The sequence below is a fragment of the Ceratotherium simum genome, chromosome 8 (assembly GCF_057802395.1).
Source record: "Ceratotherium simum simum isolate JZ-2026a chromosome 8, ASM5780239v1, whole genome shotgun sequence".
In the NCBI taxonomy this organism is placed as follows: domain Eukaryota; kingdom Metazoa; phylum Chordata; class Mammalia; order Perissodactyla; family Rhinocerotidae; genus Ceratotherium; species Ceratotherium simum.
In genome coordinates, this window is record NC_141907.1 from 35,291,241 (window position 1) to 35,316,852 (window position 25,612).

Sequence of the window (25,612 nt, forward strand, 5' to 3'; positions counted from 1 at the left end):
CCCATAATACATGACAGAGATTTTATTTATGTATTTATTACATTTTCTTTTATTGTTCAATTTTTTCCAGCTTTATTGAGATACAATTGATATAGAACATTGTGTAAGTTTGAGGTGTATAGTGTGTTGATTTGATACATGTATATAGTACAAAATGATTAACACCATAGTGTTAGCTAACACCTTCATCCTGTCACATAATTACCATTTCTTTTTTTGTGGTGAGAACATTTAAGATCATTCTCTTAGCAACTAGAGAAGATTTTCTTATCTCCCATTTCATTCATTATACATAACCATTCAATATTTTTCCTGAAAATTAAATATATCAGATACAGGTAGATTTTTAAAAATTCAGAGTTCAGTACAAAGGTAAAATCATTGTTATTTTTGACAAATATACAATAAACTTCATTGGGATCCTTTCATTTCCTAAGTGTCCACCCCACTCTCTTTACCTTCCATCAAACTGGCCGTGATACGGGTCTCATCATTCCAGGGCTCCTCTTCCACCTCCAAAACATTAAATTGCCTCCAGGGCAGTATCCACTATCTTCACTCTAATCACAATGGAAGCAGTGGCTTTTCCTCACAATTCTCTCTCTTACCAAAGGCCTTTCGTAGATGCTTGAGAGGAAGGGCTAACCAAGCCCCTTGTGGGCTGGACTCCCGGAAAAGGCAATGGCTTACTGCAAAGCTCTGGGGAAACTGGCCGCAGCCCAGTGCTTAAAGCAATCATTCCTGATCAACCTCAAGTTTTGGACTCCAGCCCCTAGACTGTACCGGGAAGGGCCTGGTGCTACCCAAGCAAAAACACTGTGCCAATGTTCTGCCAAGTTGTGCTAGTATCATACAGCAGACCTTGATCTCACACCAGGAAAGGGGCCAGTGCTCCTCAAGTCATGCAGCTTAAACACTGCAGAGCTCAAGGCTCAGGGTCCTTCTCCCCAGGTCTGGTCCAGCCTTGGCAGATGCTGAGTGCTATTCAGCATGTGATGAGCAGCAGGCAACCCACACACCTGTTACTGATCCTGTCTGCATGAGTTTCCCGGAGATCGCTGCTCCAGCAGCTCTGGTGTGTATGCACTGACTGGTTATTTGCCTTTGTTTGTACAACAGTGCTATTAGATCTGCCTGGTAAGTTCTTCACTTAAACTCACTCTTAGATCTCAGCTCATGTATCACTTTTTCAGGGAGCAGTCCCTGATCTCCCTGCTTAGATCAGACCCCCAATGACAGACTCACATAGACCTTTGTATTGTGTCAGGATTCTATATTTGTCGTTACAATTACTTAATTAACAACCATTAACCCTCAATTAGACTATAAATTTTAGGAGGGCGGGAACCATGTGAACTTTTGCTGATCATAATATCCCCATCATCTAACAAAGTGCCACACACACAGAAGGAGATAAAAATTTGTTGAGGTATGTGAATAAACAAATGAATGATGCTTCCTCAGCTTTAACCATCAGTCATGGTGAGGAGTAAGATAAATTTGTTGGTTATAATCTAGATCTTGGGCCTAAGTATTATAATAATTGTGAGGTTTCTCATGATGAATCTCTTCTTGGTGTTAAGGAAGCAGCTGATCTTTTCAGTAAGCATATTGCTAAACAAAATATCGTCAAGCAAAGCTACTCACATATTGTACTCATATATAAACAAAGGTTGCTTTTAAGAACATTCATTTTTTACTTGAAGGGAAAATGTCAATGAAATGTTTTTAATACTGATTAAATGACTTGCTCCCACAAAAAGTAGTTTACTTTCCTTAACAGAATTTTTTTAAACCTTAGAGATTGTACCGTGTTAAGCCTTGCCCATCTCATTCTAATAGTAAGGTCTAAATTATCAACAAAGATGGTACTTAGGATTGTAGCCCAGAATATTCGCTGTATTGAGAATCCTTACCACTGAACACAAAAGCCTTCTTACCTATTCCTGGTATTCAAGTAATGGTGATAAAACTGACTTATTCCTTATAGGAAGCATTTTGCTGAAATGATACTTGAATAAATACTGAACAGTAGAATTTCTAGTTTGTAATAAGTTAAATTTACAAATGACATCACAACTCATTTATATTTAACTAAAAAAGATCGAATAAAACAATCTATATGTTTAAGCGTGGTGGCATCTCTGATACAATGTTGCTCTCTAGAAAATAATCATCATTGCTACATATGCACAAACCTTTTTATTTCATTGCCCCTCATAAATCAGATTTGGGGCAACGGTTACATGAAATAAGAGAAAACTTGCAAGACTAAATTTTGAAGCATTGTTTTAAGTGTTCAACATTATCTTCTTACAAACCTATGGAACACAGAGAACTAGGCAAAGACTGTACTATCAAGAGACTTCAAGTCTTTTCTTTCAAACTGTTAAAAGCCAATAGAACTCATCTTTAACTCTTTCTAGGGTAAAATTAGGTTTTATCGTCTTAAAAATGTTGAAGAAGCATTAGCTCTGAAATCATAACCCCAGAGGCATTTGTTAGTATACGAAAGTTTGTGTTCTTCTTTGTTTTGTCACATCCTGGGGGGATAAACGCTATGCTTTCTTCTGCGGGAGCTGGAAGTGCATGTACATAACAGTTCCCCATAATAAACAAGCGTTAACACTGCTGTGGGGCAAAGGCGACAGTAAAAGTATGTTATTTCCCTGTCTGGGTTCCTATAAAGCAAGAGTGCCCCGAGGAAATTCCCACAGAAAGGTGGGTGACGGTAATTACTTTTTCCTGTGGAGTCTGGAGAGATTAAGAACAGTGGTGTGTCTCCTATTGTAAACATCTGAACAGTGCGAAGTCTCCTGGTTTCCCCAAAGTCTTCATATATCAACAGCTCTCTATAACGCTGACATTTCAATTGTGCATCAGGATGCTTGGGGGTGGGGGTGGGGCTGGGGTTGATAAAAACTCCATCAGGGTTAAGGATCCTGAAAGCACATATACAACCAGTACATGAATGACTATTGGAAGCAGCTTAACAACTAGCTTCACTCAACAAGGATTCTGGTATTCTCAAACACACAACACATCATCCGAAGAAGAAACATATTTCTGTTTATATAGTTAAAATTTGCAAGCAAAGAAACACCTGTTTTTTATTTCTAAATCTGTTAAAATTTATGCCTGGAAAAGAACCTTCGAGATCATCTGGTCTCACCATTCTTTTTTTAAGGGGTTTGGAACATTTGAAAGGAATTGTCTAGGGTCACATAGCAAATTAGTGACGGAGCTAGGACTAGAACTCATGCCTTATGACTGCATCTCAATATTAAGAAATGTTATTTTCCTAAGAGGAAGTCTGTTTCACTGGAAACTTAATCTAAATGATGACAATACTTAACTCCTAATACTACTTTAATATTTACTAGTCTCAAACCCATCTAGCAAAACACGGTTGTTAATGACAACATCATCAATAGATACAAGAATACTGCTCTTGAGAACTACTGCTTGGAAGTGTTTAAGGACTTGTTCCAAGAATAAAAAACCCGATAAAAATGCAGAAGGAAAGTGAGGCTAGATCTCATTCCAGCTTTCTGTCCTGATAAGTTCACAACCAACAATTACTAATTTGAAGAACTTGACTATTCAATTGGAAACTGGACAAAATAATAAAAAGATGTCAATTATCAAACAGACTACTCTAAAAAGTAACACTTATGAATGCAGAATATGTGTAAAAACAATCATCATCATAAATCCGTCAGAAAGTATACTACAACAAACTCTAGAATCACAATAGGCCTTTCCTTCTCTGGGATAATTATGGGTGGAATATATAAGCACAAGACGTCAAAAAGTGCGGCTCTATCTCTCCTGCTCCAGCAGCTAACCAAACTAAGAGAGGCCTGTAGCAATGTGGGGAGGAGTGAGGAGAGCCCCTTTTGTCTAAGAGAATTAGGACATCTCTAGATCAAGAGGAAAGATGCAAAATGTCATCCAGCTCTGGAAATGATAAGTATGCTTCTTACCTTAACAGCCTGTCTTTACAGTGTAAGAAGGCCATTCAATCAAATGTCTTTTTAGTTTCATTTACACACACAGTTTGAAGTCATTTTTAGTCACACTCTCTGCTAACCCAAAGAACAAAAATATCTGCCTCCATCTACTTCTCTTTGTAGACTCTGTGTACAGGAGTAAACATATGCGTTTAGAATTTTTTACCAAATGGTTATTTATTTATAATTTTAACTAAGGCATTTTCAAAATTCAATACACTATTTTTATACTGCCTTACTGCTTGGAGACAGAGTGTAAGTGAGGAAGAGTGGGTACAAGCCAGAAAACCCAGAGCAAGTGTCTTCGCTTGTGTGGTTAAGAGACTGACATGTACCAGTCTCATTTGTAGATAAAGATGGTTGGAAAATTTGATAATAGGCCAATGTCAATCAACGAGGAAGTGTTTCACCTTTTGATAGTGTCTTTTTAGGAAATATAAAAACTAATTTTCTCATATTACCCTATAAAGTATTTAAAAAGGAAGGCTTTTCAACAGTTTAGGCAAGCATACCTGAAAGTAAGAAATAAATGGGTGCTCAATAAGCACATTCTAAATGACAATAAGAGTCTGATAAAGGTTTTTGATGATATTCATTATCCCCCAGATTTAGGAGTTTCATGCCCCTACCTCCTTCCTGACATCAGAAATTTAGATTGCTCTGTGACTGCAAAGAAGAGAGATGATAAAAGAAAAAACAAATCCAAGGGATAACTATCAGAGAAACAATTTTAACTTGAAATCTGCCAAGGACAGGCTGCATGTTCTTACCACATGTAAGCTGCACCCTAACTTTACGGCAACGTAGAGGGAAGTATACATGTACCTTATTACCAGAGCCAGACAGCAACCTTCGGCAACTCTAAACACTGAAATATTATTGGGCAGAGCCCCCACCTCATAGGTAATTCCAAATGAAAAATAATACCAAACTATAAAACACAAAACGTATACGGATGCTGAAATTAATACAGTTGCTTTCTAGATTAAAAAAACCAAAACTCCCCTGATAAGAATTCCCAAAATGTACCAAACTGTCAGCACTAATTAAATGTGTATTTCACATTCTAATCAAAGGGAAAAAACTCACCCATAAGCAACTCCAGCTATGGTGCACTTCTTAAACTGCATTACATTGCATGTCAGAGTACCAGTTTTGTCAGAAAATATGTATTTTACCTAAAAAAAGTTTAAAATTTCGTATTAAAATTTCAGACGTCTTTTTAAGCCAGTCTTGTATAGATGGGAAAAAAAACCCCTACATTATTCTATTTATCAATTTTATTACATTGTAGGGGCACAATGAATACTATTAGCTGACTACTTTCTGCACAATTATTAAGAAATACGTTTTTTTGTTTGTATTTTAGCAACGAATCATTTCATATATGAACACTAAAGACTATCAAAATATTAGAATAACTACAGTCATATAGAAATCTGCCTTAACATGGTCTGAATTTCCACTAGAAAGTGCCACTCCTGCTACTTAACATTTATAGAGCACTAAACATCTATTAGCATTTCTCACCATAACAATCAATCATAGAATTGGTGATAGCTTGTGCCTAAAATTAACTTCATACAACATCTGAATTGGTAAGAAAAAGGATAATTCTGGCTTAAATATTAGTTGAAAAGTAAGAGTTAGCAAATGGCAACGGTACCAACAAAACATACTTTCTCAGCTAGTATGTATAAATGTATAAATATACACAAATATGTGAATATAGCATGAATTATAAATCTATAAATCTAAAATTCCTGTTTGCTATTATACTTCGACTTACACAGCTTCATTGATCAACTTTAACTTTTCCTTCCTTTCTGGTCAAAAGCTAGGAAAAATTCTAATAGTGGGAGTTTATAATTCAAAAATAGCCAAGACTTCACATACTAATCAGATTATATACTGAAGGATATCCCTCAGTGCAATACCTTAATCTGAGAGCAAAATATGCTTTAAATGATGTTTTAAAACTTCATTTACTTATTTATGCCAATTATTCAAAAAATGGAAAATTAGGAGCTATCAATTCATCTGAAATCGCCACATACTGCAGAAATTACACCAAATCTGAGTTCCAATTCAACATATCAACAAGAAATTTAGTTTACCTGGCCAAGTTCCTCATTCAGATTAGATGTTCGAGCCATAGCAGCAGTGTCTGTGGGTTCATAATGCATGTCGAGATCCTTTAAAAAAAAAAAAAAGAAATCATTGAATACAGCTGGTAACAAGAGATTCAGTGCAATTTTATTTAACTAGGGAGCTATATATGTAATCACTCCCATCTCTTGCCATTCCTATATCATTTCAGTTGATTTCCCTGAAAAGTACTCAGTATAGAATACAGAATATCATATTTCACAGTAACGGCAGTGTGGTAGTTAGACCATGTCTCTGGAATCAGGCAATCTTGCATTATTATCATTCCACCATTTCCTAGATATGTGACCTATTATAAGGATTAAATAAGATAATGTATGTAAAGTGCTTCCTACTGTGTCTGACACAACGTAGTGCTTAATGCGAACTAAGATAACAGCAATTAAACACTGCTCAAATAATTAAGACTCTAAACCTCTGGAAAAATCACCTAAGTGATTCTATCTTGTTGTACATTTTTGGCCAAGTTTCTTCCACTGTTCATACTTGAAAGCAAAATGAGTGCACTTCTCAAAACCCAAACAAAAATGTATAGTTCTTGTACCAATTTGTACTTGCTTTGCACTCAGAAATTATGAGTTTTGACTATTAATCCTATAAAAATTAATATTTCCTATAGTAGAACATTTTATTGACAAGTGTAGGGGAACAGAATTTGCCACCCCAAAATGCATCTCTTTGGCTTGAGATTATTTTGGGCTGATTATTTTCAAGAAATGAAAAGACTCAGGAAGAAACTTTGACCTTCCCTATAACCGCCTGAAAGAAGTTAAGACAGAAGGTCTGTTCCAGGAAGGCATTATCATCATAGATAATTATAGTATAATATATACTAGGTGTGGTAGATAGAGAGTAACCTAGCAAGGCCTGTTTGATCAAAGTCCTCTCTGTTTCATTGTCTCTAGACGGCCCAAACAAACACTTGTTTACCAAACGTTAACTCTCTTCATCTTCCTGTAAATGGCCACCTTTCCCTTTGAAGGCCCAGACTCCTGCCCCCTTCTCCTTAGTCCAGTAGGATATATATACCTCATTTTTGCCTGATCGCCTGGAATTTTTCATGCTTATGTGAATTCCCTGTGTGCATGTATTAAATTTGACTTTCTCCTGTTAAACTGCCTTATGTCATTTTAATTATTCGACCAGCCACAAGAACAAAGAGGGGAAGGGGGGGGAATTTTCCCCTCTCCAACACAAGCCAGGGTTTACTGACTTTCACAAGTCAAATGAAAAGGGCAAATTTGATCTCTCCCACATCTGTATTTCTGACTGATCAGTAGCAGTTCTGGAATAGGCTGTTGAGTTAGCATGTTTTAAGAGGAATAGTAAACAACTGGGCAACGTTCAGAGAGGAGTGATTGGAATGGGGATTAAGTTAGGAATCATGTGAAATGAAGAAGAGAATGAGATAGAGGATATTTAGTTAGTGAGGAAAAGATATGATAGAAGAATAGGCATGATAGCTGACTTCAAATATTTTGCAAGGCTATCATTTGGAAACAAGAGTAGACATTTTCATAAAAGACATAAAAGATCTATTGGACAGAACCAGATTCAAAGGGAGGCATTTACTAATCTCATTTCCACAAAAGTAAGAAGTTGGCTGGTAAGGGAAGATCTATCACGAATGTTATAAACTCTCTATATATTAGAGAGGCAGTTGAAAAGCCTAAGTCTGCTGGGGTCATCCAATGCTAAAATTATATGATTATTTGAAGCAAATATTATTTTTGAAAATCCAAATAAAAAATAATAAAGTGACTGACTAGGTATTTGATTTTCACAATGAGTTACTTTATTATTTCAATAAGTGGGACACCTTCAATAAGTTTTAATTGTATTTATATAAATTTCATTATTCAATTTTTCAGCGATGTATCTCCTACAATGAAATGAGCTATGCCTGCAGCTCATTTTAGATTTCTAAATAATACTGATCTTTTATCAATGAATTAAGAGATTGATGGTTGAGGTGGATCCTTTACCATGGGAAGATAATGAGTAGTTGCAAAAGTAGCATCAGTTATGTTTTCAAAAACCCTAATATTGTTCATATTGAAAGACTTTTAAATGATTTAAAAACAAACATCAAAATACCAAAATTCCTTGAAATAAAAGAAAAATTAAACTTGCTGGCAGATTAGGTCTAAAGATTTATTTAATTTACATAAATTCACTAATCTTAACTTTGGTAAAAATAAAATTGAGGCAGAGTAACATATTTTATAAACAAAACATTTAGGAAACAAATGTCCAGCACGTTTTTCCAAGATTAAAAAAAAAATTTAAGACAAAAAAATTAAGAAGAAAAATTCAAGCACAGCTGAAATTGTTTGCAGCGTGGAAAAATAAACTATATAGATGTATAAAGTATGATAGCCCGGTTGCTACAGTAGTGACTATACTATAATTTCTATAGTGGTCAAGTGTTTAGGAAGTGGTCTGTTATATCATGAGATTCTTTTGATCTATATGACCACTGTGAGATGCAGGTAAAGCATGTTTTATCATTCCAGTATGTGTGGCCAAGAAAATAAGTCTCAAAAAATTCAAGTGGCCTAGCAAAGTTCACACAGCTAGTAGATTATAGAAGTAAAACTACAATCCGGATATTTTAACTCTAAACCCCATGGTTCTCCTTTTCCCCAAGACCACTAGGTAACCCAAAAGAGGTTTCCTGAACTACAGGCCTATTTTCCCCAAGATGTCTGGTCTGCAAATTTGCATGATTTTGAGATGAGAGAGTTTGTTATAATTATACTAGGCTCAAGAATATTTTGAAATGTCATCTTGTAGCCTATAAAAGGTAAGGTATAATTAAGACTTTTTTTTTTCCCTGAGAGATCAAAAGACCCTATCAGGAAAAAAGACAAAATGTATGTTTAGAGTGAGGAAAAACAATAATAGTTCATATTTACCCAATTTATGAAGTATGCTTGAGTAAATTTCACCACTTCTAATGTAACCAACAAGCTGATAGGAATGAGATTGTTGAAAAGAATGATGAAGGTCAAGAAATTCAGTCCAAAATTATTAGCGCCACCATCTATTGGGGGAGGTGGGAAAGAAAGTCATTTGCATATTTCATTTGCATTGATCAGAACTTTAGCATAACAAGAATTTTCCATATTATATGGCATATCTAGGTAATTTGGGAGGAACACTGTGCTGATAACATATCCTTGTTCTCAAATACATTCTTTAAGATGGAATAGCATTATTTGTGTTCAATATGTCGTTAATCCTACTGAGAACTGCATAACGGTACTGAAGAGTGAAAAGTACTATCAAGTATTTCAAATCCCGTTCCAAACAGGAAGTTTAAAGATATCAGGGATAGGACTGAGGGTTTATAAATGTAATATCTCAATTGGGTAGAATCACTTTTATATAAATTCTTGAAAAGCATTTCCAATTTAAAGCATGCTTTAAAAGCAAACAAACAAAACAACAGTAGCAAAAACAACAGAGAGCTGGACTCAGGGTAAATTCAGGCCTGAGTAAATTATACTCCTCCTCTTCAATAATGAAAATAAGACAGCGATCTCAGATACACTGTAAAGCTTATGAAGAAACAAATTAATGGGAGTTGTAACAGTTCTAGTGTTGAAACGGCAAATCAACGACTGTAAGAAAACCTGGAATAGCTGCAAAGTGAAATCAGTATAATAAAAAACTGAAAAAATCAATTTTGCTATAAGATTTTACTACAATTTGTTTTCACACTTTTGGAAATTAAGTATTACTGGTTGAGTACTCATCAAAAGGCAATGCAAACTTACTTCCCAGAAACATTCAAGGGTGATACGTTAATCCCACAATAGTAAAAGGATAAACGCTCCAAAAGGAAATTATTTACTAGTTCTTTCCCTAAGACAGGATGACCATTAACAGAGAATTCACCTCATTCATGAGTTCAAATGAAAGTACACTCAATTTAAACATTTTTAAAGCACGTAAACTACGTTTTAGTGCTTTAAATATACTCAATCTGCTTTCTTTACCAGACAGCTATCTATTTACCGATGTCAAAATGTTTTAAAAAAATAAATAACATTAATAAAATAACATTTTATACTACTATGGAACGCTCATTTTATTTTTAAGAATTCTGAAACTTTAGAGATTCTAGCATTTTACTTACTTTTACTGGAAATTGCATTGAAAACTAAAGATTAAATGCCAGGTTATCTTGGCAATGAGGTTTTCTTTTTAGAAATAATAGGAAATTCCAAGATAAACTGTGAAACAAATTCATGTTTTAATGAAAGAAAAATGTCAATAAGCACTTTAATGCTTACAGTTTAGATTGAGATACCAGTCTTTTCCAGAATGCCTTTGATTCCAAATGGCTGAGCCCACAGAACAGATAAGAGACATGGCAATTAAGATACAAAATAAAATCAAAATTTGTACGTTTGTAATCCGTTCCACATTTGAGAGTTTAAGTGGTGGACTTGTTGAATTCTGTAAAAAGAAACAAGATGAGCAATAAAAAACATGTACAAATGATTTAGTAATGAGTATCTAGTATTTTGATGAGGATAACAAAGTCAGTCACAACTCAATAGAGACATGGAAATCTACACATGAAATCTACACATGAAAATTATACAGAAAATAATCACAGATGTAATAACTGTCAAAAGTCAACCACCTCTTTTTCTAAAGGCCACTATACCACCCAGCCCTTTTTTAGAGGATGTAAAACAATAATAAGATGAGAAGGAAATATCCCTTTTGTAGACACAGCTCTTGCATTGTAGCAGGTAAGATGAATAATGCATTACTTGACTACTTAAGCAAAGAGGGTAGACTAGAAGCATCTGTCATCTCAGCTCAGGAAGACAGGCAGAGAAGGCGGCCTATGCACCCACAGCCAGAGACCTGGAAATTCCAAAGTATGAAGGCAACATTTAAAGGATCTCTGGCAACACTGAAAGGATCTCTGGTTTCCAGAGTTCTGGTGGCACTGAGTAATTGTTTTACTGAACATAGCAGCAATCTAAGTAGTCCCGGCTATAAAGAACAACAGAGGCACGTTTCCTCAGCAGTATTTAATGATAAAAAATGATCACGCTAGAGCAAGGCGTCCACAGGACAGAAAATTAAACCTGTCGTAATCAATATGGAATGATTTATAGAACAGTAAGGGGGTGGAATCATTAATAGCAGTCCTGCTTGCCTGTTGATAACATCTTCGTGCCTTTACAAAGTTATCAGCCCTTAAAGCAGATTTTCATTTAATACCTTAAAACTGAGTTTCCTACACCCATCTAACCTCTGAACACTGATGATATTATAATGCAGAGAGGAGTATCCACAGGCATGTGTAAACTACAAGTGCCAGGATTAAAGTTGATTAAAAACGGTCTAACATAAAAATACTGTGAAAAAAGGGTCAACATTTGACTCAAGTTGTTCTTTTAATTTTATGAAAAAATGAAAATAAGTTCTAAAATTTGATCACCATATTAAAATAAAATTATAAGACAAATACTTTAATGCAGGGCACTCATCGTTACAGACAACTTGTATCAATCACTGTAATGGTTAGTAAATGCTGCCAATGGATCAACACACAAAATCATTGAGAGCTCATGCATTAGGTGACCTCTGGGGAAACTTTCCAGGATTCTTGTGTGCAGTGAGCCATTTCACAGTTTCACTCACTGAAGAACAAGATTCTAGATGTACAGAATGGGGCTCAGGAATCTGTGACAGATGGACTGCTATATTTGGGACTACTGCACCAAGAACTACACATAGCACATTTTCAAAAGACTTTGGTCCAAAAGGTTTTCATAGATAAAAATCCCACCTGCATCAGTTTGGTGTCATGTCCAGTGTAGACAACTATTCCATGAACCCATTGTGTATTTCTCAACTGAGCTCCTCGAAGAAGAATCTGATCTGCTCCCAGGGGAACAGTGCTATGACAGATTATGTTGACATTAGAAACGACATTTTCTAAAATGCTTGAGAATTCTACAGCAACTACATAGTTCCAAAAAAGGTTCTGTTATTAAAATAACCCTTCTTAAATTTACTTTATTTTTAGAAAAGTAATTTTCTTACCAATAAGAATAATTTTCTTATACAAGGACAGCTGGAGGGAAGAGTTTCAGTGGCTTCTCCTTAACACCAAACCTGCCATTTCCTACAACTTCACTGTCCAAAATAGTAGGCAATGTTTTGAAATTCAGAGGCTATTTCTCAAACCTATTTAAGACTTTTCCTGATTCAGTGAGTCTGTTTAGGTTTCTGAGGTGTTTGGAAGTGGTGAGGTTAGGGGATCTGATCCCCTTCTCCCACCTTTCTTTAAATTAAAAATGGCTTTGTGCATAACAAAGGTTCAAAAAAATACAAGGTAAGATAAATACATCTCACCATATACTTGGATTGCCATCCCTACCCTCCAGTGCAAAGTCCTATATTTAAAATCTCTAGGGCTTTCATTTTATTGTCTTTGAAGATCAGTTCTCCAAGAACTGTGAATAAATTTCCCATAAATGGTAAGCATCTAACAAATCATAAACACTCCTTTGAAATGACAGCAAATTGAGAGTATCCGTTCCATATAACTGAAACCACATTTTTCATGAATAAGGGTCAAGTTGGGTCTTTTGTGGGTTTAGGTTGTTGGTTGATACAACCTCACACAAAGATGTCAGAAGGGTACAAGCTATCACAGATGTAGTGGGATTCTCGATGGAAATGTACTACACAAAATATAATGGCTCCAGTATTTCTATCACCATGTCTTCATTTTAATAAGAAAAAGGGCAAAAAAGAAAAGTCACATAAAAAGAAAAATACATTGAAAAAAACTTCTGGAAAAAGAAGGAAACAATTTCCCCAAGAAAGGTCTGCACGGAACACAGTGGGGACACAGGGAACACACAACTTCTTTGTCAGTGGAGGCAAAGTGAGACGGAAGCTTTCATTTCTGGTGGGCGTCTATGGTCCAGTAGGCTTCTAAGGCCAGGAGCAGCTTGGGCCTTGGACCTTCTTTCAGAACTACACAAATGTCACTGGCTCAGGTAAAAATCAATCCAGATGAGGGGGTAATAACAGCACCTGAAGCCTTCCATTTAAATGACTAAATCCTTAGGTAACAGTGTATTCTAATTTAGAAAAAGAACATACAGCAACTATAACTCATTCTTCATGCACAATAGTATGCCTTTAGGACCGTTTGGATGGGAACCTGTCTTGTGTATGGCATCTGCTGTACTATGCTCTGGGGCACATATGTGCCAACTGCTCCTTATGTATCCAATGGGGTGTAATACAGCAACTGTCACCTCAGCATTTGTGGTGTGGATTGATGAGAATTAGGTACAAACTCTTTAAAAGCAAAAAATACTAGTTTTCAATTATAAGGACTCAATAGGAGTTAGTTCTTATTAGTTTTTATCAGAGTTGAAATTCCAAAGTTTCTGGCATTAGACAATGACCCTCATCCTTAAAGGAATCAAGGCATGCTCATCCCAACAAAGGAGCTCCAAGAGTTCTGGATAATCCTTGTAAAAGTCAAATGAGCTACAATTACAAAGGTATTGAAAATCTGTTTCCACTTTCACATAAATTAAAGCATACTGCATAAATTCTATCTGTACAATAAATTTTGGCACCATCATACAAAGTTTCTCCTTCACTGCATGAATCTGCTTGGCACCGATTTGATGGGGAATTGATAAGAAATGGAAACTGGCCAGTTAGGAATGTCAGACTATAGAAACATTACTTGTATAAATGGCCAAATCTATCATTAGTCTATAACCATATGTTCACGGAAAGAGCACTCTGTACAAATTTTACAACATATAATTACTTCAAAAATTACGGGATGGGCCGGCCCTGTGGCTTGGTGGTTAAGTGAGCACGCTCCACTGCTGGCGACCCGGGTTCGGATCCCAGGCTCGCACCGACGCGCTGCTTCTCTGGCCATGCTGAGGCCGCGTCCCACATACAGCAACTAGAAGGATGTGCAGCTATGACACGCAACTATCTACTGGGGCTTTGGGGGGAAAAAATAAATAAATAAAATCTTTAAAAAATTATGGGAAAGTTTTTGATGGATCTGAATGAGGATGACAGTTCAGGGTATACTTCAAATGTCCTTGAGAATGCAAAATATTGTAATAGTGCAATTACAAAATAATGAAAGCATGGATAATGTCTCAGGCTGGTGGGCTGAACTAGTGCATTTAGTTGGCCTCTACAAATGCAAAGTAGAGGAGGTGGGAAAGAAGGGAGGCGAAGACCAGAGGAAAAAGAAGGGAGGTAGGAAACATCTCAAGTTGCCACCAGGTCTCATCTCTTTTTCTCCCTTTTGCAATCAAACTCCTTGACAAAGTTGTCTATACTTGCTATTTTCAACTCCTTCCGTTATCTCAAACTCACTTTCATGAGGCTCCACCCGTTCTAATCAAGTCAAGGATAACCACTTGCTAAGTCCAACTATTAATTCTCAGCTTCATTGTAGTTGACCATCAGCAACATCTGATCCATTTCAGTCACTCCCTCTGCCTTGATACAGTTTCTTTACTCTCTCCTGGTTTCCATCTTACCAAGTTGATCTCAGTCTCTTCTGCTGATCCCACCTCTTTTTCCAACCCTAATGTTGGAGAGTCTTGGGACAGTCCTTGGGACTCTTCGCCTTTCTATCTATACCCTTTCACCCTCGATGATTTCTTTCAGTCCCATGGCTTTAAATACCTATGCTAACTACTCCCAAATATATCTCACGAACCCAGATCTCTACTCCAAACTCCAGGTTTATATATTTAACTGCCTCCTTGACATCTGTTTGGACATCATAAATTTACTAAGTCCAAAACATAATTGCTGATATTCCCCCTCAAAACCCTCCATGGCTCCCCATTTCACTTAGAATAACATCCTTACAATGGCCTAGAAAGCCTTGCATGGTCTCTCAGCCCTTCTATAACTCTCTTCTTTGGTCACTCCACTCCAACCACACTGGCGTTCCTGACGTTCCATAATTACTCCAGGCACTTTCCCACTTTAAGACGATGTCATGATACAACTTATAATTTGCATTGACTATTCCTTCTGTCTAGATTCCTCTCCCTCCAGATATTCAAATGGCTAACTTCCTCACCTCCTATTCACCTTTGCTCAAATGTTACCTTCTCAGTGAAGCTTACTGTGACCACCCTAACTAAAAGTGATTCCCTCCCAAGGACTCCAATTTCCCTTATCCTGGGCTATTTGTTCCAAAGCATTTATCATTTTCTAACATAGTATAGAATTTTCTTATCTATCATTTTATTGTTTGTTTGCCCCTCCTTTACTGTAAGAAGGTATGCTCACAAGGGCAGGCATATTTATTTGCTTTGTTCATTGCTGTCTCCTTAACATCTGTGACTAGCCTAGCTTGCTACACGCTTAATAAGTACTGGTTGAACGGATGGGGAAAAGGCAGGAAATAGGAGAGGCGGGGAGGAGAGGGGAGAAGGGCAGGAAGCAAGTAACAGCAAAAGATGACTATAGATGATAACACGGCCTAGAAAAGAGCATATGCAATTACACAGAGAAGAAGACAAGAAATTATCCCGTACAACGAACCCTTTGAGGGTAGAGTCTGAACTCCCTGAGGCATCTAGAGATCACAGGAAAGGAACCAGGACCCTGGACAGTTAAGCCTGTAACATAAGTATCCTGGCCAAAGAATAAGCCACTAAACAATGTGCCAGTAGCCTGGCATATCCCTGAAAACATCCAACTGCCAGGTTGGCAGGAACCCTTGGGAAGTCTTCAGCTATACCATGTGTACAGGGTTAAGAGCTAGCATTTTCACAAAAGGATTTTGGGTAGAAGTAATATAGAAACGCCTAAAAAAAGGTCTGGAGTGATCAAGCTTAGAGCACAAGAAAATAATATGTACCCAGGCTTGGAAGCCACTCGGCAGTACACTGTGACACAGTGGCTTCTGGGTTTTTTATGAAGACCGATTTTACCTACCCATGTCCGTCAAGTATTATGTTGCCAACAAAATCGTAGAGATGTCTATTTGGACTTTCACACTCGATTCTGCCAGAAATTCTCATCAAACTGTCAATGTCTTTTATATCTGCTGTTGCTGGTAAGCCCTGTTTAGAAATTTTTAAATAAGCAAAAAAGGTATTAAATAAGTTGCGTGTGGGAGGGAAGGGGAAATCTGAATTCATCCAGGCCTGAACATCTAAGAGATCCAGCTATTCTATAAGCAATTCTCCTCCCTTATACAATACTCTCTTTGTCAAATCATAATTAAGGATAACTTCTTCTACGCTGGAACACAGGTTTTTAGCCCAAGAACAGGGCAGCTTTTGTGAAAGTTCTAAAATATATCAAAAAGACTATAAACTAGTCTGCAAAGATATTTGAAATAAGTCCTCCAAGAACTGTTTGCTTCCAAAAATAAAATTAATATTTAGCATTATACAGTCTAAAACTGTCTGCCAAATCTCAAAAAGGGAAGGCAAAATGAATAGAATCTACGCCCAAAGAGAGTAGTTATGTTTCTGCTCTTTCAGCGCGCTGAGAAGGCAAACTCCAAAATAGTTCCTCTCTCTGGCCAACCAGAACTGGCTGGAAGTGCCCAGGCCCCACTTACTATGGCTCCCTGAGTTTGGGTGCTGTGATGACCGACTTCCACCACGTCCCGGCCTTCCCAAATGCTATTTTCACTATTCGCTTAGGACCCAAGAGAATACAATTTTTAAAATCCCTTTTAAAACTTTCAAAATAAAAACTTTACAGTTGCTTTCTGTTAGGGATGGTATGAGAAGTAAATATAGAAATCTAAACTATTCCCTGAGATTAATGAGATTTTTACAACAGCAATGGAAAAGTACGTCTTTTCAATATGGCAAATTCAATGGGCCAAGTGAATAGGGAAAATAAATAAGCTAACATATTTCAAAATACATAGAACTACTATTATTATTATCATGATCAGAGTGTTGGCTATTACACAAAATATTAAAAATACTCCAAATAGCATCTATGTGATGGACAGTATTTAATTAGGCAAGCAAATCTGAGTCTTCCATAATACTTAACAATACCAGTTTACAAAGCCTCTTCACAGTGGCTCTGTGAGAAAATACTTGCAATTGGACAGAAATGCTTCAACTCAAGACAATAACACTAAGAAATACAGCTCTTAATTCCAGGCAATAAAACAGCAATAATTATAGAACCTGTATTAGATCTTACCTGTCTAATTTTCAGGTTTGTTTCACCATCTAAGTTGGATGTTTCAATGTAGCACACGGCCTGGGGCTCACTGTTGTTTAAAATTGAAAGCACAAAGATTTAGCGAGGGAAGGAAAGCATAATAATAACTTAAATGCTCAGACTCGCTGAAGCCTTTCATTCTAAACAAAGCTTTAATTATCTAGTTTCTTGATGATTTTCATTCTAACAGCAAGATGCTGTGAGGCAGAACCCATGCAGACAGCTCATGGATCAGCTTTTCAGCCAGAGGGACCCAGAAGCAATTTCCTGACAATTAGTACTGATCTTCCACATAATGTAAATGATTAGATTTGTCATATTATATTTGAATTGTTCATCTGTATAGATACAACACAGACTGTCTCTGAAATGTAAAGCAGTTCTGTGTCCAAATTTATTTTTAGCTCAAAAATATCAGTGAGATTTCATGCTCATAGCCCACATGTAAGTTGGGTAAGGAAAGTGGCTGATTAGAAAATTCCAGACTGCTGCTTCTACAGACTTGCATTTACTACCCTTTTAGAAAAGATGAATAGGATCATATGAACTATAATATTTAAATTTTAGGCTACCTGAAAAAACTGTATGAACAGATTTTACAGTGAAAGTGGATTTACCCTTCTCCCCCTATTTTTTCTGCTCCTGTTCTCCTACTTCTTAAAGTTGCTCCAGAGAGTCTCGTGGCAGCAAAAGTTAAAACTAAAATCAGCCAATTTGGCCGTATTTCTCCCTGACCTGAACCTAGAGGATCCACTTTACGGGCCCCCACCCGAGAGCTTTATCAAAGTCTAGTGTGCAGTGGCTGGTGTAAGGGGTCCACGTTCTCCAGTTTTATTACAGGGACCACACTCAGGGCCGTCTTAAATGCTGCCCCTTCACACTCTGACTTTACTTGCCCAGCAATTACAGACAGGTGAGCTTGCAGCCCAACTGTATAATCTGATCCTCAACTATACGGAAAAGCATTCTGAAATTAAATCAATCTTATTAGCACCTGGTTATATAATAAGCCTAATTAACCAACATCATGTAAGAAACTATGAAAGTAATCTCTGATAAGCATGTGTACTCAAAGTTAGAAAGAAAGAAATTTCTAAGTCACGAACACCTGGAATTTTCTAATCAACTTCCAATTTCTACATGTGTAAAGCAGACTATTCCAAGTTTCGGAAATGGGTTTGTAGCTTTTGTGGCCTGAAGATCTGTGAAAATTACTGAAACACATGTATCAAATATTTTACAGATACATTATAAAATAACTTTGCAAGTTCTTCAATTTACTCTATGGACTTTTTTTTTCTCCATAAGGGCTGATACTTTTTCCACTGGAGAAGTTTTCAATATTTATATTTTCACTCTATCAATTATTCAAAGTTTTATTTTTTATTACTGTCACAATAGTAATTTGGCTCTGGCAACTGCTCCCAACTGGAATTTACTTATGTATACATTTGAAATATAAATGGTTTATGAAATTGCAAAACACATCTTCTGACAATATAGAAGCATGATGACAAACAAATGCTAAATGAACTATGTTGGTTCCATATTTTGGCAGTAAAATGCATTAAAATTTTACAGATAAATATATCCAAGGCCATTTTCATATTAAAATAAGAATAATCTTCTAATTCTTTTTCTTTTTTTTAAATAAAACAATGTTTTCAGGACTTTAAATGGCTAGGAAGTTAGAGTTAAGTGGCTGATGTCTATTTGAAGCGAGCATATACAATATGCATCCAAATTCAGCACATTCTTAATCCCGTAAGACAGCTGTTACTGAAGCGGTTCTAAACAGCGCTATGAAAAGACAGCAAGAAGTCTCAGAAAAGAAATCATGCTAGATAACACATATTTCAGCAAATTATGACGACATCCAAAACACAAACTACAGTCAGAGAGGCAAAGCAGGTTTTTTGATTAGTAAGTGGAAAAATGAACAAGATACATATCACGATACAGACACTAGTAGACAGCTGAAATTGATCACAGTAACGTGCACTTTGTCACTAGTTACAAGTGGGATAAAAACTGATCCCAAAGCATGCAGTACAAAATGTACAACATCCAGCTTTGTGCAGGGGGTCCTCTGTAAACCCTATACGAGCCCGAATTATAGTCATAATTGCTGAAGGGATTCTATAGAACTTACAGAAAATTTCAAATATAAGAATAAGACAAATGTTAAAATCTTAAAAATTTCTCAATTACTTTTTTTCACGTAAAGGTTAACATTGTTCAAAACAATGTCCTGGAGAAGTAATAAATTAAGCCTTAGTATTTAGGCATGTTGTTAAATATGAATATATATTAATGATGCACAGGAAATTAAAATCTACCTTTACTGGCATGCCTCATGGACTCCTATTGATAACAATAGGAGCTGAATCTGCCCACTTGAGGGACGAACATAATCCAACACTGTATTTATAAAAGGCCTTTAAAACATCTGTGAAATGCCCTTCACCAAGAAATATAAAAAAGTTTTGTGTTTTAAAAGAAGAGACACAGAACTTAACCATCTTTGGGTGCAAACTGTTCTCTGGTGTAGGGTGAGGATCCACATACACATATCCTGTACGACTCAGTGGTTCTAACCTTGAGGACAGGCTGATGAGATCTGCTGGGAGATGTTCCCCATTGGTCACTTTCACTATTTCCCCTACTGTCACCTACAGGTCCCAGTTTAAAATAATTAAAACGGAAAAAAAATGAATAACAGAGAAAAAAACAAACAAATGGACAAAAGAGACAGAAAGTTTGAAATTATTATAGAAAATAATACATGTTAATAAAAATGTCTAATGCCAATTTTTTCAAAACTTATTTGATCAGGTCTAAAGGCACAAGAAAACTGAATATTTAAGGGTGACATATTTGCTTTTAAGCCCAATCATCAATTTTTAATGGGGAAACTTTTAATTTTTTAAAGTTTACTCAGAAGCATATCTTATCAAATTAAATAAAAACATTTTGATATAGAGAGCTACGTTATCTTATAGATTTCCCTTTCTGATGCCATCTACTGTATGTCCACTCCTACCTACCCAAGAAGAAAAGAAATAATGGTGGAAACTACTTTTTAGGCTTTTGAGAAACAAAGTATACTACACTATTTCTCCCCCTACACATAACCTAAAAAAATAACGTTATTAAAAATTTTCTGATTCCAAAATTTTTTCAAAGTTAAGTCCCTAAATATCTTATTAACTTTAATGCAAAGCTGCAAAGACATGGATCTTAGGAAGTTAGAAGGCATAATTGCAGCCTTTTGAGTTATTTAAAATTAATCAAGTCTAGGTAATGCATTGTTTTGGGAGGGTAAGCCTTTGAATCCAGGAGAAAATTTTCAGAGAGGGCATGAAATAGACACGCCAAGAACCTGTTTGGATTTGATTTAATAACGAGTTATTTTACTCTATTTTATACTTTCTAAACCCATATATGTATTTGTTTCTTACAGGTTAAAATTTCAGTTTCTTCATTTCAAAATGAAAATCAATGAGACACTAACTTTCAACCATGTTCATGCTTTAATTTCAAACTGCCTCAAAGAAGATGCACTATTAGTAATTAATAATTGAAAAATATTTGGAAATTACATTATTATAAGTTGTTTACACTCACTGCTAAATGGTGCTCACCTGCAGGTGATAATCACCATGTCCTTATTTTGACAATGGACAGTGTGGCATAATGAAGATATTAGATTAGGAGTTAAGTATTCCAACCTTGACCCAGTCATCAGCTAAAGTTAAATAGCTAAAAATAAGACCAAGTCAAAATTCCTCTTTCTGTTAAATGATGACAAAAACTTCTACGTACTTCTTAAGGCTAATGTAGGTTCAAAAGTGTCAAGTAAATCAAAAACTTTCTGAGAAAAAAACAAAACAACTGAAAGGTGGTATTTTGCCACTTGGATAGAAATATCTAACAATGGAAGCTTTACACTTTATTTTGAATCCTACTAAATAACAAAAAACAGTGAATCAGATAATCTTTTTAAAAATAATAATCTTTGGAGGAAGTTAATCACTATGGATGTTATATTAAGATATAAAAACTATTTTGATCTACCAATATTGATAGCCACCAGTGAATGTTTTTAATGCTGAGATAATAAATCCCGTAAAAATGCTCTGAAGTTGAAGAAATACAAGCACAGAGCTTACTGAGAGTTTTCAAGATTGGAGAGAGGCAGATGAAAAATATTTTGAAAACTTTCAACTTAGAATTAAGTATAAAGTCAGAGTAGTACAGTCAATTATCTTCATATTTTTGAGCATACAAAAACCATTGTAATTAATGGTTCAGCATATATGGTGCTCTCTATATCTCTACAGTAAGTTTGACCAGGAAAACATCAGTACTCTCTTAAATTGCTGGAATGCTTTACTATCATTTTGAACTTTGTTATATGACATTCAGATGGTCAACCATCCATTACATTTATCAAACTTTTACTTAGTACCACCAAATGCACATCGTTCTGTTGGTTAGGTACTCTTAAAACTTAAATGAAAGATTATTTAAACAAAAAAGAGAATCAGGGAATACTAGAGTTTAATCATTGAATGCATTTTCCTCACTTTGAAAGATGTGAAACCAAGGCCTGAGAGATTAAGTATTTTGTTCAAAATCACCAAGCCAGGAATAAGAACTCCGGTTTTCTGCTTCCTAAGTAGAGCTCCATCTAGCACCAGATGCTACCCAGTACCGGAGACAATGACAGTAAGCCCGCTGTTAAACTCATTCTTACACGGCCATGTGTGGATCATTACCTTTACTTGTTTTAGAAACTTAGCCTGATAAAGCTATAAGCAATGGAAACGAATAATGGAAAGCCTGGTTTAAAAACCTATTAATTTTAATTTTTCTGAAAATAAAACCTATAGGTAAGTGGCACAAAAAGCTCTCAACTATAAAATATGGAACTATACCTATAGTTAATTCACTACCTGTAGATTTACTTCTATAAATATCTGGATAACTCTTATTTGCTCAATTAAGTTTCACTAACTTGTCATAAATCCAATCACTTTAAATAATGACCTGATTAAACAGATTTTGAAAAAAGGACAGTGTCCATATTTATATGTGGATTTTACAAGTAAAACTGTCCAAGGAAATGATGATAAACAACCTCTAAAATATTAAAAACATTTTTTCTTAATTTATATTAGGACTAGTTTTATAGTTTTTAAACCTAAAACCATTTGAAAGTGACATTCTTTAAAGGGTAACAGTGCCATATGTTCTGAATACTAATTCATGACTATCTTAAATATGAGTAAAACAAAAACTATCTAAATTCAGTGCTGGAAAGAACTTAAAAGAAAGAGCAAAGTAATTTTTTGTTGAAAGAGTATGGCATTTCAAAAGATATCATGACAAAAAAGAAATCATTCATTCATTTTCTTGTACCAATGCACCCATAAAGATCAAGAAACTTTGGAGGGATATACAAATACATCATAAAGGAATTTATCATGAACAAGGATTGCAAGATAAAATCAACAGAACCCAATCCATGTATTATATAAAATAAATGACAGGAAACCTTACAAGAGTTAGTGGTCCACACAAAAGGATCTGGACATATCCAAAGGCAGAGCAGACTCTTAATTGTAATTATAACTTTTTAATTATAAAGTATAGTACCTATCACTTATTCTATATGACAAACATGAGAGAGTCCTTTAAGTGCAATCAATCATTTTAATGCATAATTCAAAATCATTAGAGAGGTTTAAAATTCTTCGTTTATTCTTTATTTCCTTGGAGAAATCATAAGGTCAATGCAGGGTAGAGAAACCATCCTCTACACTGTTTGAGCATCAGCAGGTATCTCTACCTTGATGAGAGAAGTACAGTGTCAGCAGGTATATACTCTTTGCCTTTTATTATAACTATATCTCCAACATTTACCTGAAAGAAAACTGGGAATCAGTTAATTATCTGCATTGAAAGATAGTTACAAATATACAACCCATTGTATTTAAGCACAGAATACAGTAAAAATGGTTATTGGCAAACAAGAACCACTTATCTTCACAAAATGGCATAAAATTATCTAGGGGTGAGGCCAAGGATGGGGCAATCCTTTAAAAAATGAATGTTGTATCTTTGTTTCATCAGCTGTATAACTTAATAAATCTATTCACTCTATTCATTTAATTGACATCTCAACTTCTCATATTCTCTCCTTATGACATAAAAATAAAAAGGAGGAATTTACCAAATGAAATTTACCCAGTTTAAGGAAATCTCAATACAACTGGAAAAACTATCATATATATGATCATTACTCCTCATGATGACCTTATGAAACATGTGTTAGAATTTATAATTTAGAGAGGAAGAAAATGAGTCTTAGATTGTAAGTTATTTGCCCAAGATCACAGTGAGAGGAAGAGCTTAGACTCAAACCCACATCTGACTGTCTGCAAAGCCTGATTTTGCATAAGTAAATATAGCGAAACTATCACTGTATTTTAAATTAAAAAAAACAGCTTAATCTCTTTCTCATTTTACTACCTGTTAGCATTTTTTGTGAGCCTGGCCTGAAAACGAATTAAAGATATACTGTGGTCAGAAACTGTTAGAAGTAATTTGACAGGTTTGTCACAGAGCTTTTGGCAAACATTTCAACTCCAACTAAGTAACAACTTGGCTTGTTGACCAAATTACACTGATAGCGACTCCCACTATATCGTGAAAGTTGCCCTCTCTCTTAGTAGCCAAATGAATCTAAAAATAAGTTTCAACACTTAATCGAGAGAAGAAAAGCTTTTAATCGAGAGAAGAAAAGCTTTTTTTGTTAAAGCCTTTTTGTTCTTTCCCCTCCCTACTCTTCCTTAAACCCTAAAATAATACTTTACTGGGGGGAGGAAGAGAATGGTGTCTTCAGTGGGAATCACAATAAGAAATGATTGCAGAGACAGCCCACAGTGGTCTACTTTATATACCAGGGGAGGAGCAGGTTAGGGAAGATTGCAGGGGGCCTTCTCATCTATGGTATGTGTGCTGGTTATCCAGGTAGGGGAGCTCTGGATGCCTTGATTCAAAAGAGATTTATTTCAGCTAAAATCTGGATTACCCGAAAACTGACAAATTGCCAGGGACCTTGGAATCAAACACCCTCTTCCCCACAAAGGGCAAACTGGGAAAATAAAAAACAGCAAGTATAGGTGTAAACTGGCCCTTAAAGTAATGTGTTGTGACAGTACTCTGAGAACACCCACTGAAAGCAAGGTAAAGAAATACAAGTTCTTTGTAGCCATGGCACTTGGAGAGAATGCTACCTAAGTCTACCAGTGAATTGTACTTTAATCACCTCTTGCGTGCTAATGTTTGCCTCTCCAATTAGACTATATGCTTCATAAAATCAGGATCATATCTGTCTACATTACAGTGTTAGAGTCAAACAGACTTAGGAAAATTCCTAATTGATTGCACTGCTTTCCAACATCTTTATTCATTGTAAGACAAAAGAAAGGCTTGTGTTTATTACACTGAAGACTAAAAGAAAACATTAGCACCTTATATGGTATAATGTAGTTACCTCAGTGGCCTGGAAAAACCAAGGGCTCACTGAATGCTAAAATAGCTCTCCTCAGGGAACTTACTTCTCCTTATGAGGCCTATGTTTTACATGACTTTCTCAAACACATCCAAGCCCCTCTCTTTCTTGTTGAGTTCTGAGCTCCTAATGTGGCATTCCCCCTTCCAGCCCGGCGTGTGCACAAGAGGAACAGACCAAAGAGAGTCAAGATGGCAAAAATTCTTTGACCACATGTTCTAATTGGAGGAACACCATGACAAAGCAGTTTTAGTCCCTAAAATACTGAAGGAAACATTTAGGCCTTTAGGCTACTACCTTGAGCCTTCTCAAGTCATTGACATTAGTAATTATAATTGAGGATTATGTAAAAGGGTAAGCTTATCAAACTGATTTAAAACCTGTTTTTGTCCAATTGTAGGCCCCAGCATATTTATATTCTTACTAAGGAATTTTTGGAGATATAAATTCTTAGTCCAAAGAAATACATTTCATGCATTAAAGCAGCTTTATAAAGTGACTTTTATACATGCACACAGCCCATCACTCCATGTTCTCTACGAAGCCAGAAGAAGGTGTTGATTCTAAGATTCGTCACCTAAGTTCTCCACCTGCA

At 35.8% G+C, this 25,612-nt stretch overlaps 1 protein-coding gene across 3 annotated transcripts in view; it reads right to left on the reverse strand.

Annotated features, from left to right (window-relative positions):
* The window catches only part of ATP8A1 (ATPase phospholipid transporting 8A1), a 219,198-nt gene that overhangs the window by 135,308 nt on the left and 58,278 nt on the right, over nucleotides 1–25,612 (reverse strand). Inside the window, exons 7-14 of one of the 3 annotated variants that reach the window (XM_087434255.1) lie at nucleotides 20,034–20,107; nucleotides 17,415–17,484; nucleotides 16,176–16,303; nucleotides 12,004–12,115; nucleotides 10,484–10,649; nucleotides 9,101–9,228; nucleotides 6,131–6,208; nucleotides 5,103–5,191 (exon numbers count right to left, since the gene is read on the reverse strand). In XM_087434255.1, the coding sequence (XP_087290381.1) occupies nucleotides 5,103–5,191; nucleotides 6,131–6,208; nucleotides 9,101–9,228; nucleotides 10,484–10,649; nucleotides 12,004–12,115; nucleotides 16,176–16,303; nucleotides 17,415–17,484; nucleotides 20,034–20,107 (845 nt within the window). Of the gene's footprint in view, nucleotides 1–5,102; nucleotides 5,192–6,130; nucleotides 6,209–9,100; nucleotides 9,229–10,483; nucleotides 10,650–12,003; nucleotides 12,116–16,175; nucleotides 16,304–17,414; nucleotides 17,485–20,033; nucleotides 20,108–23,289; nucleotides 23,364–25,612 lie in introns of all 3 variants that reach the window. The other 2 variants (XM_004419020.3, XM_087434256.1) reach the window with 2 other exon arrangements.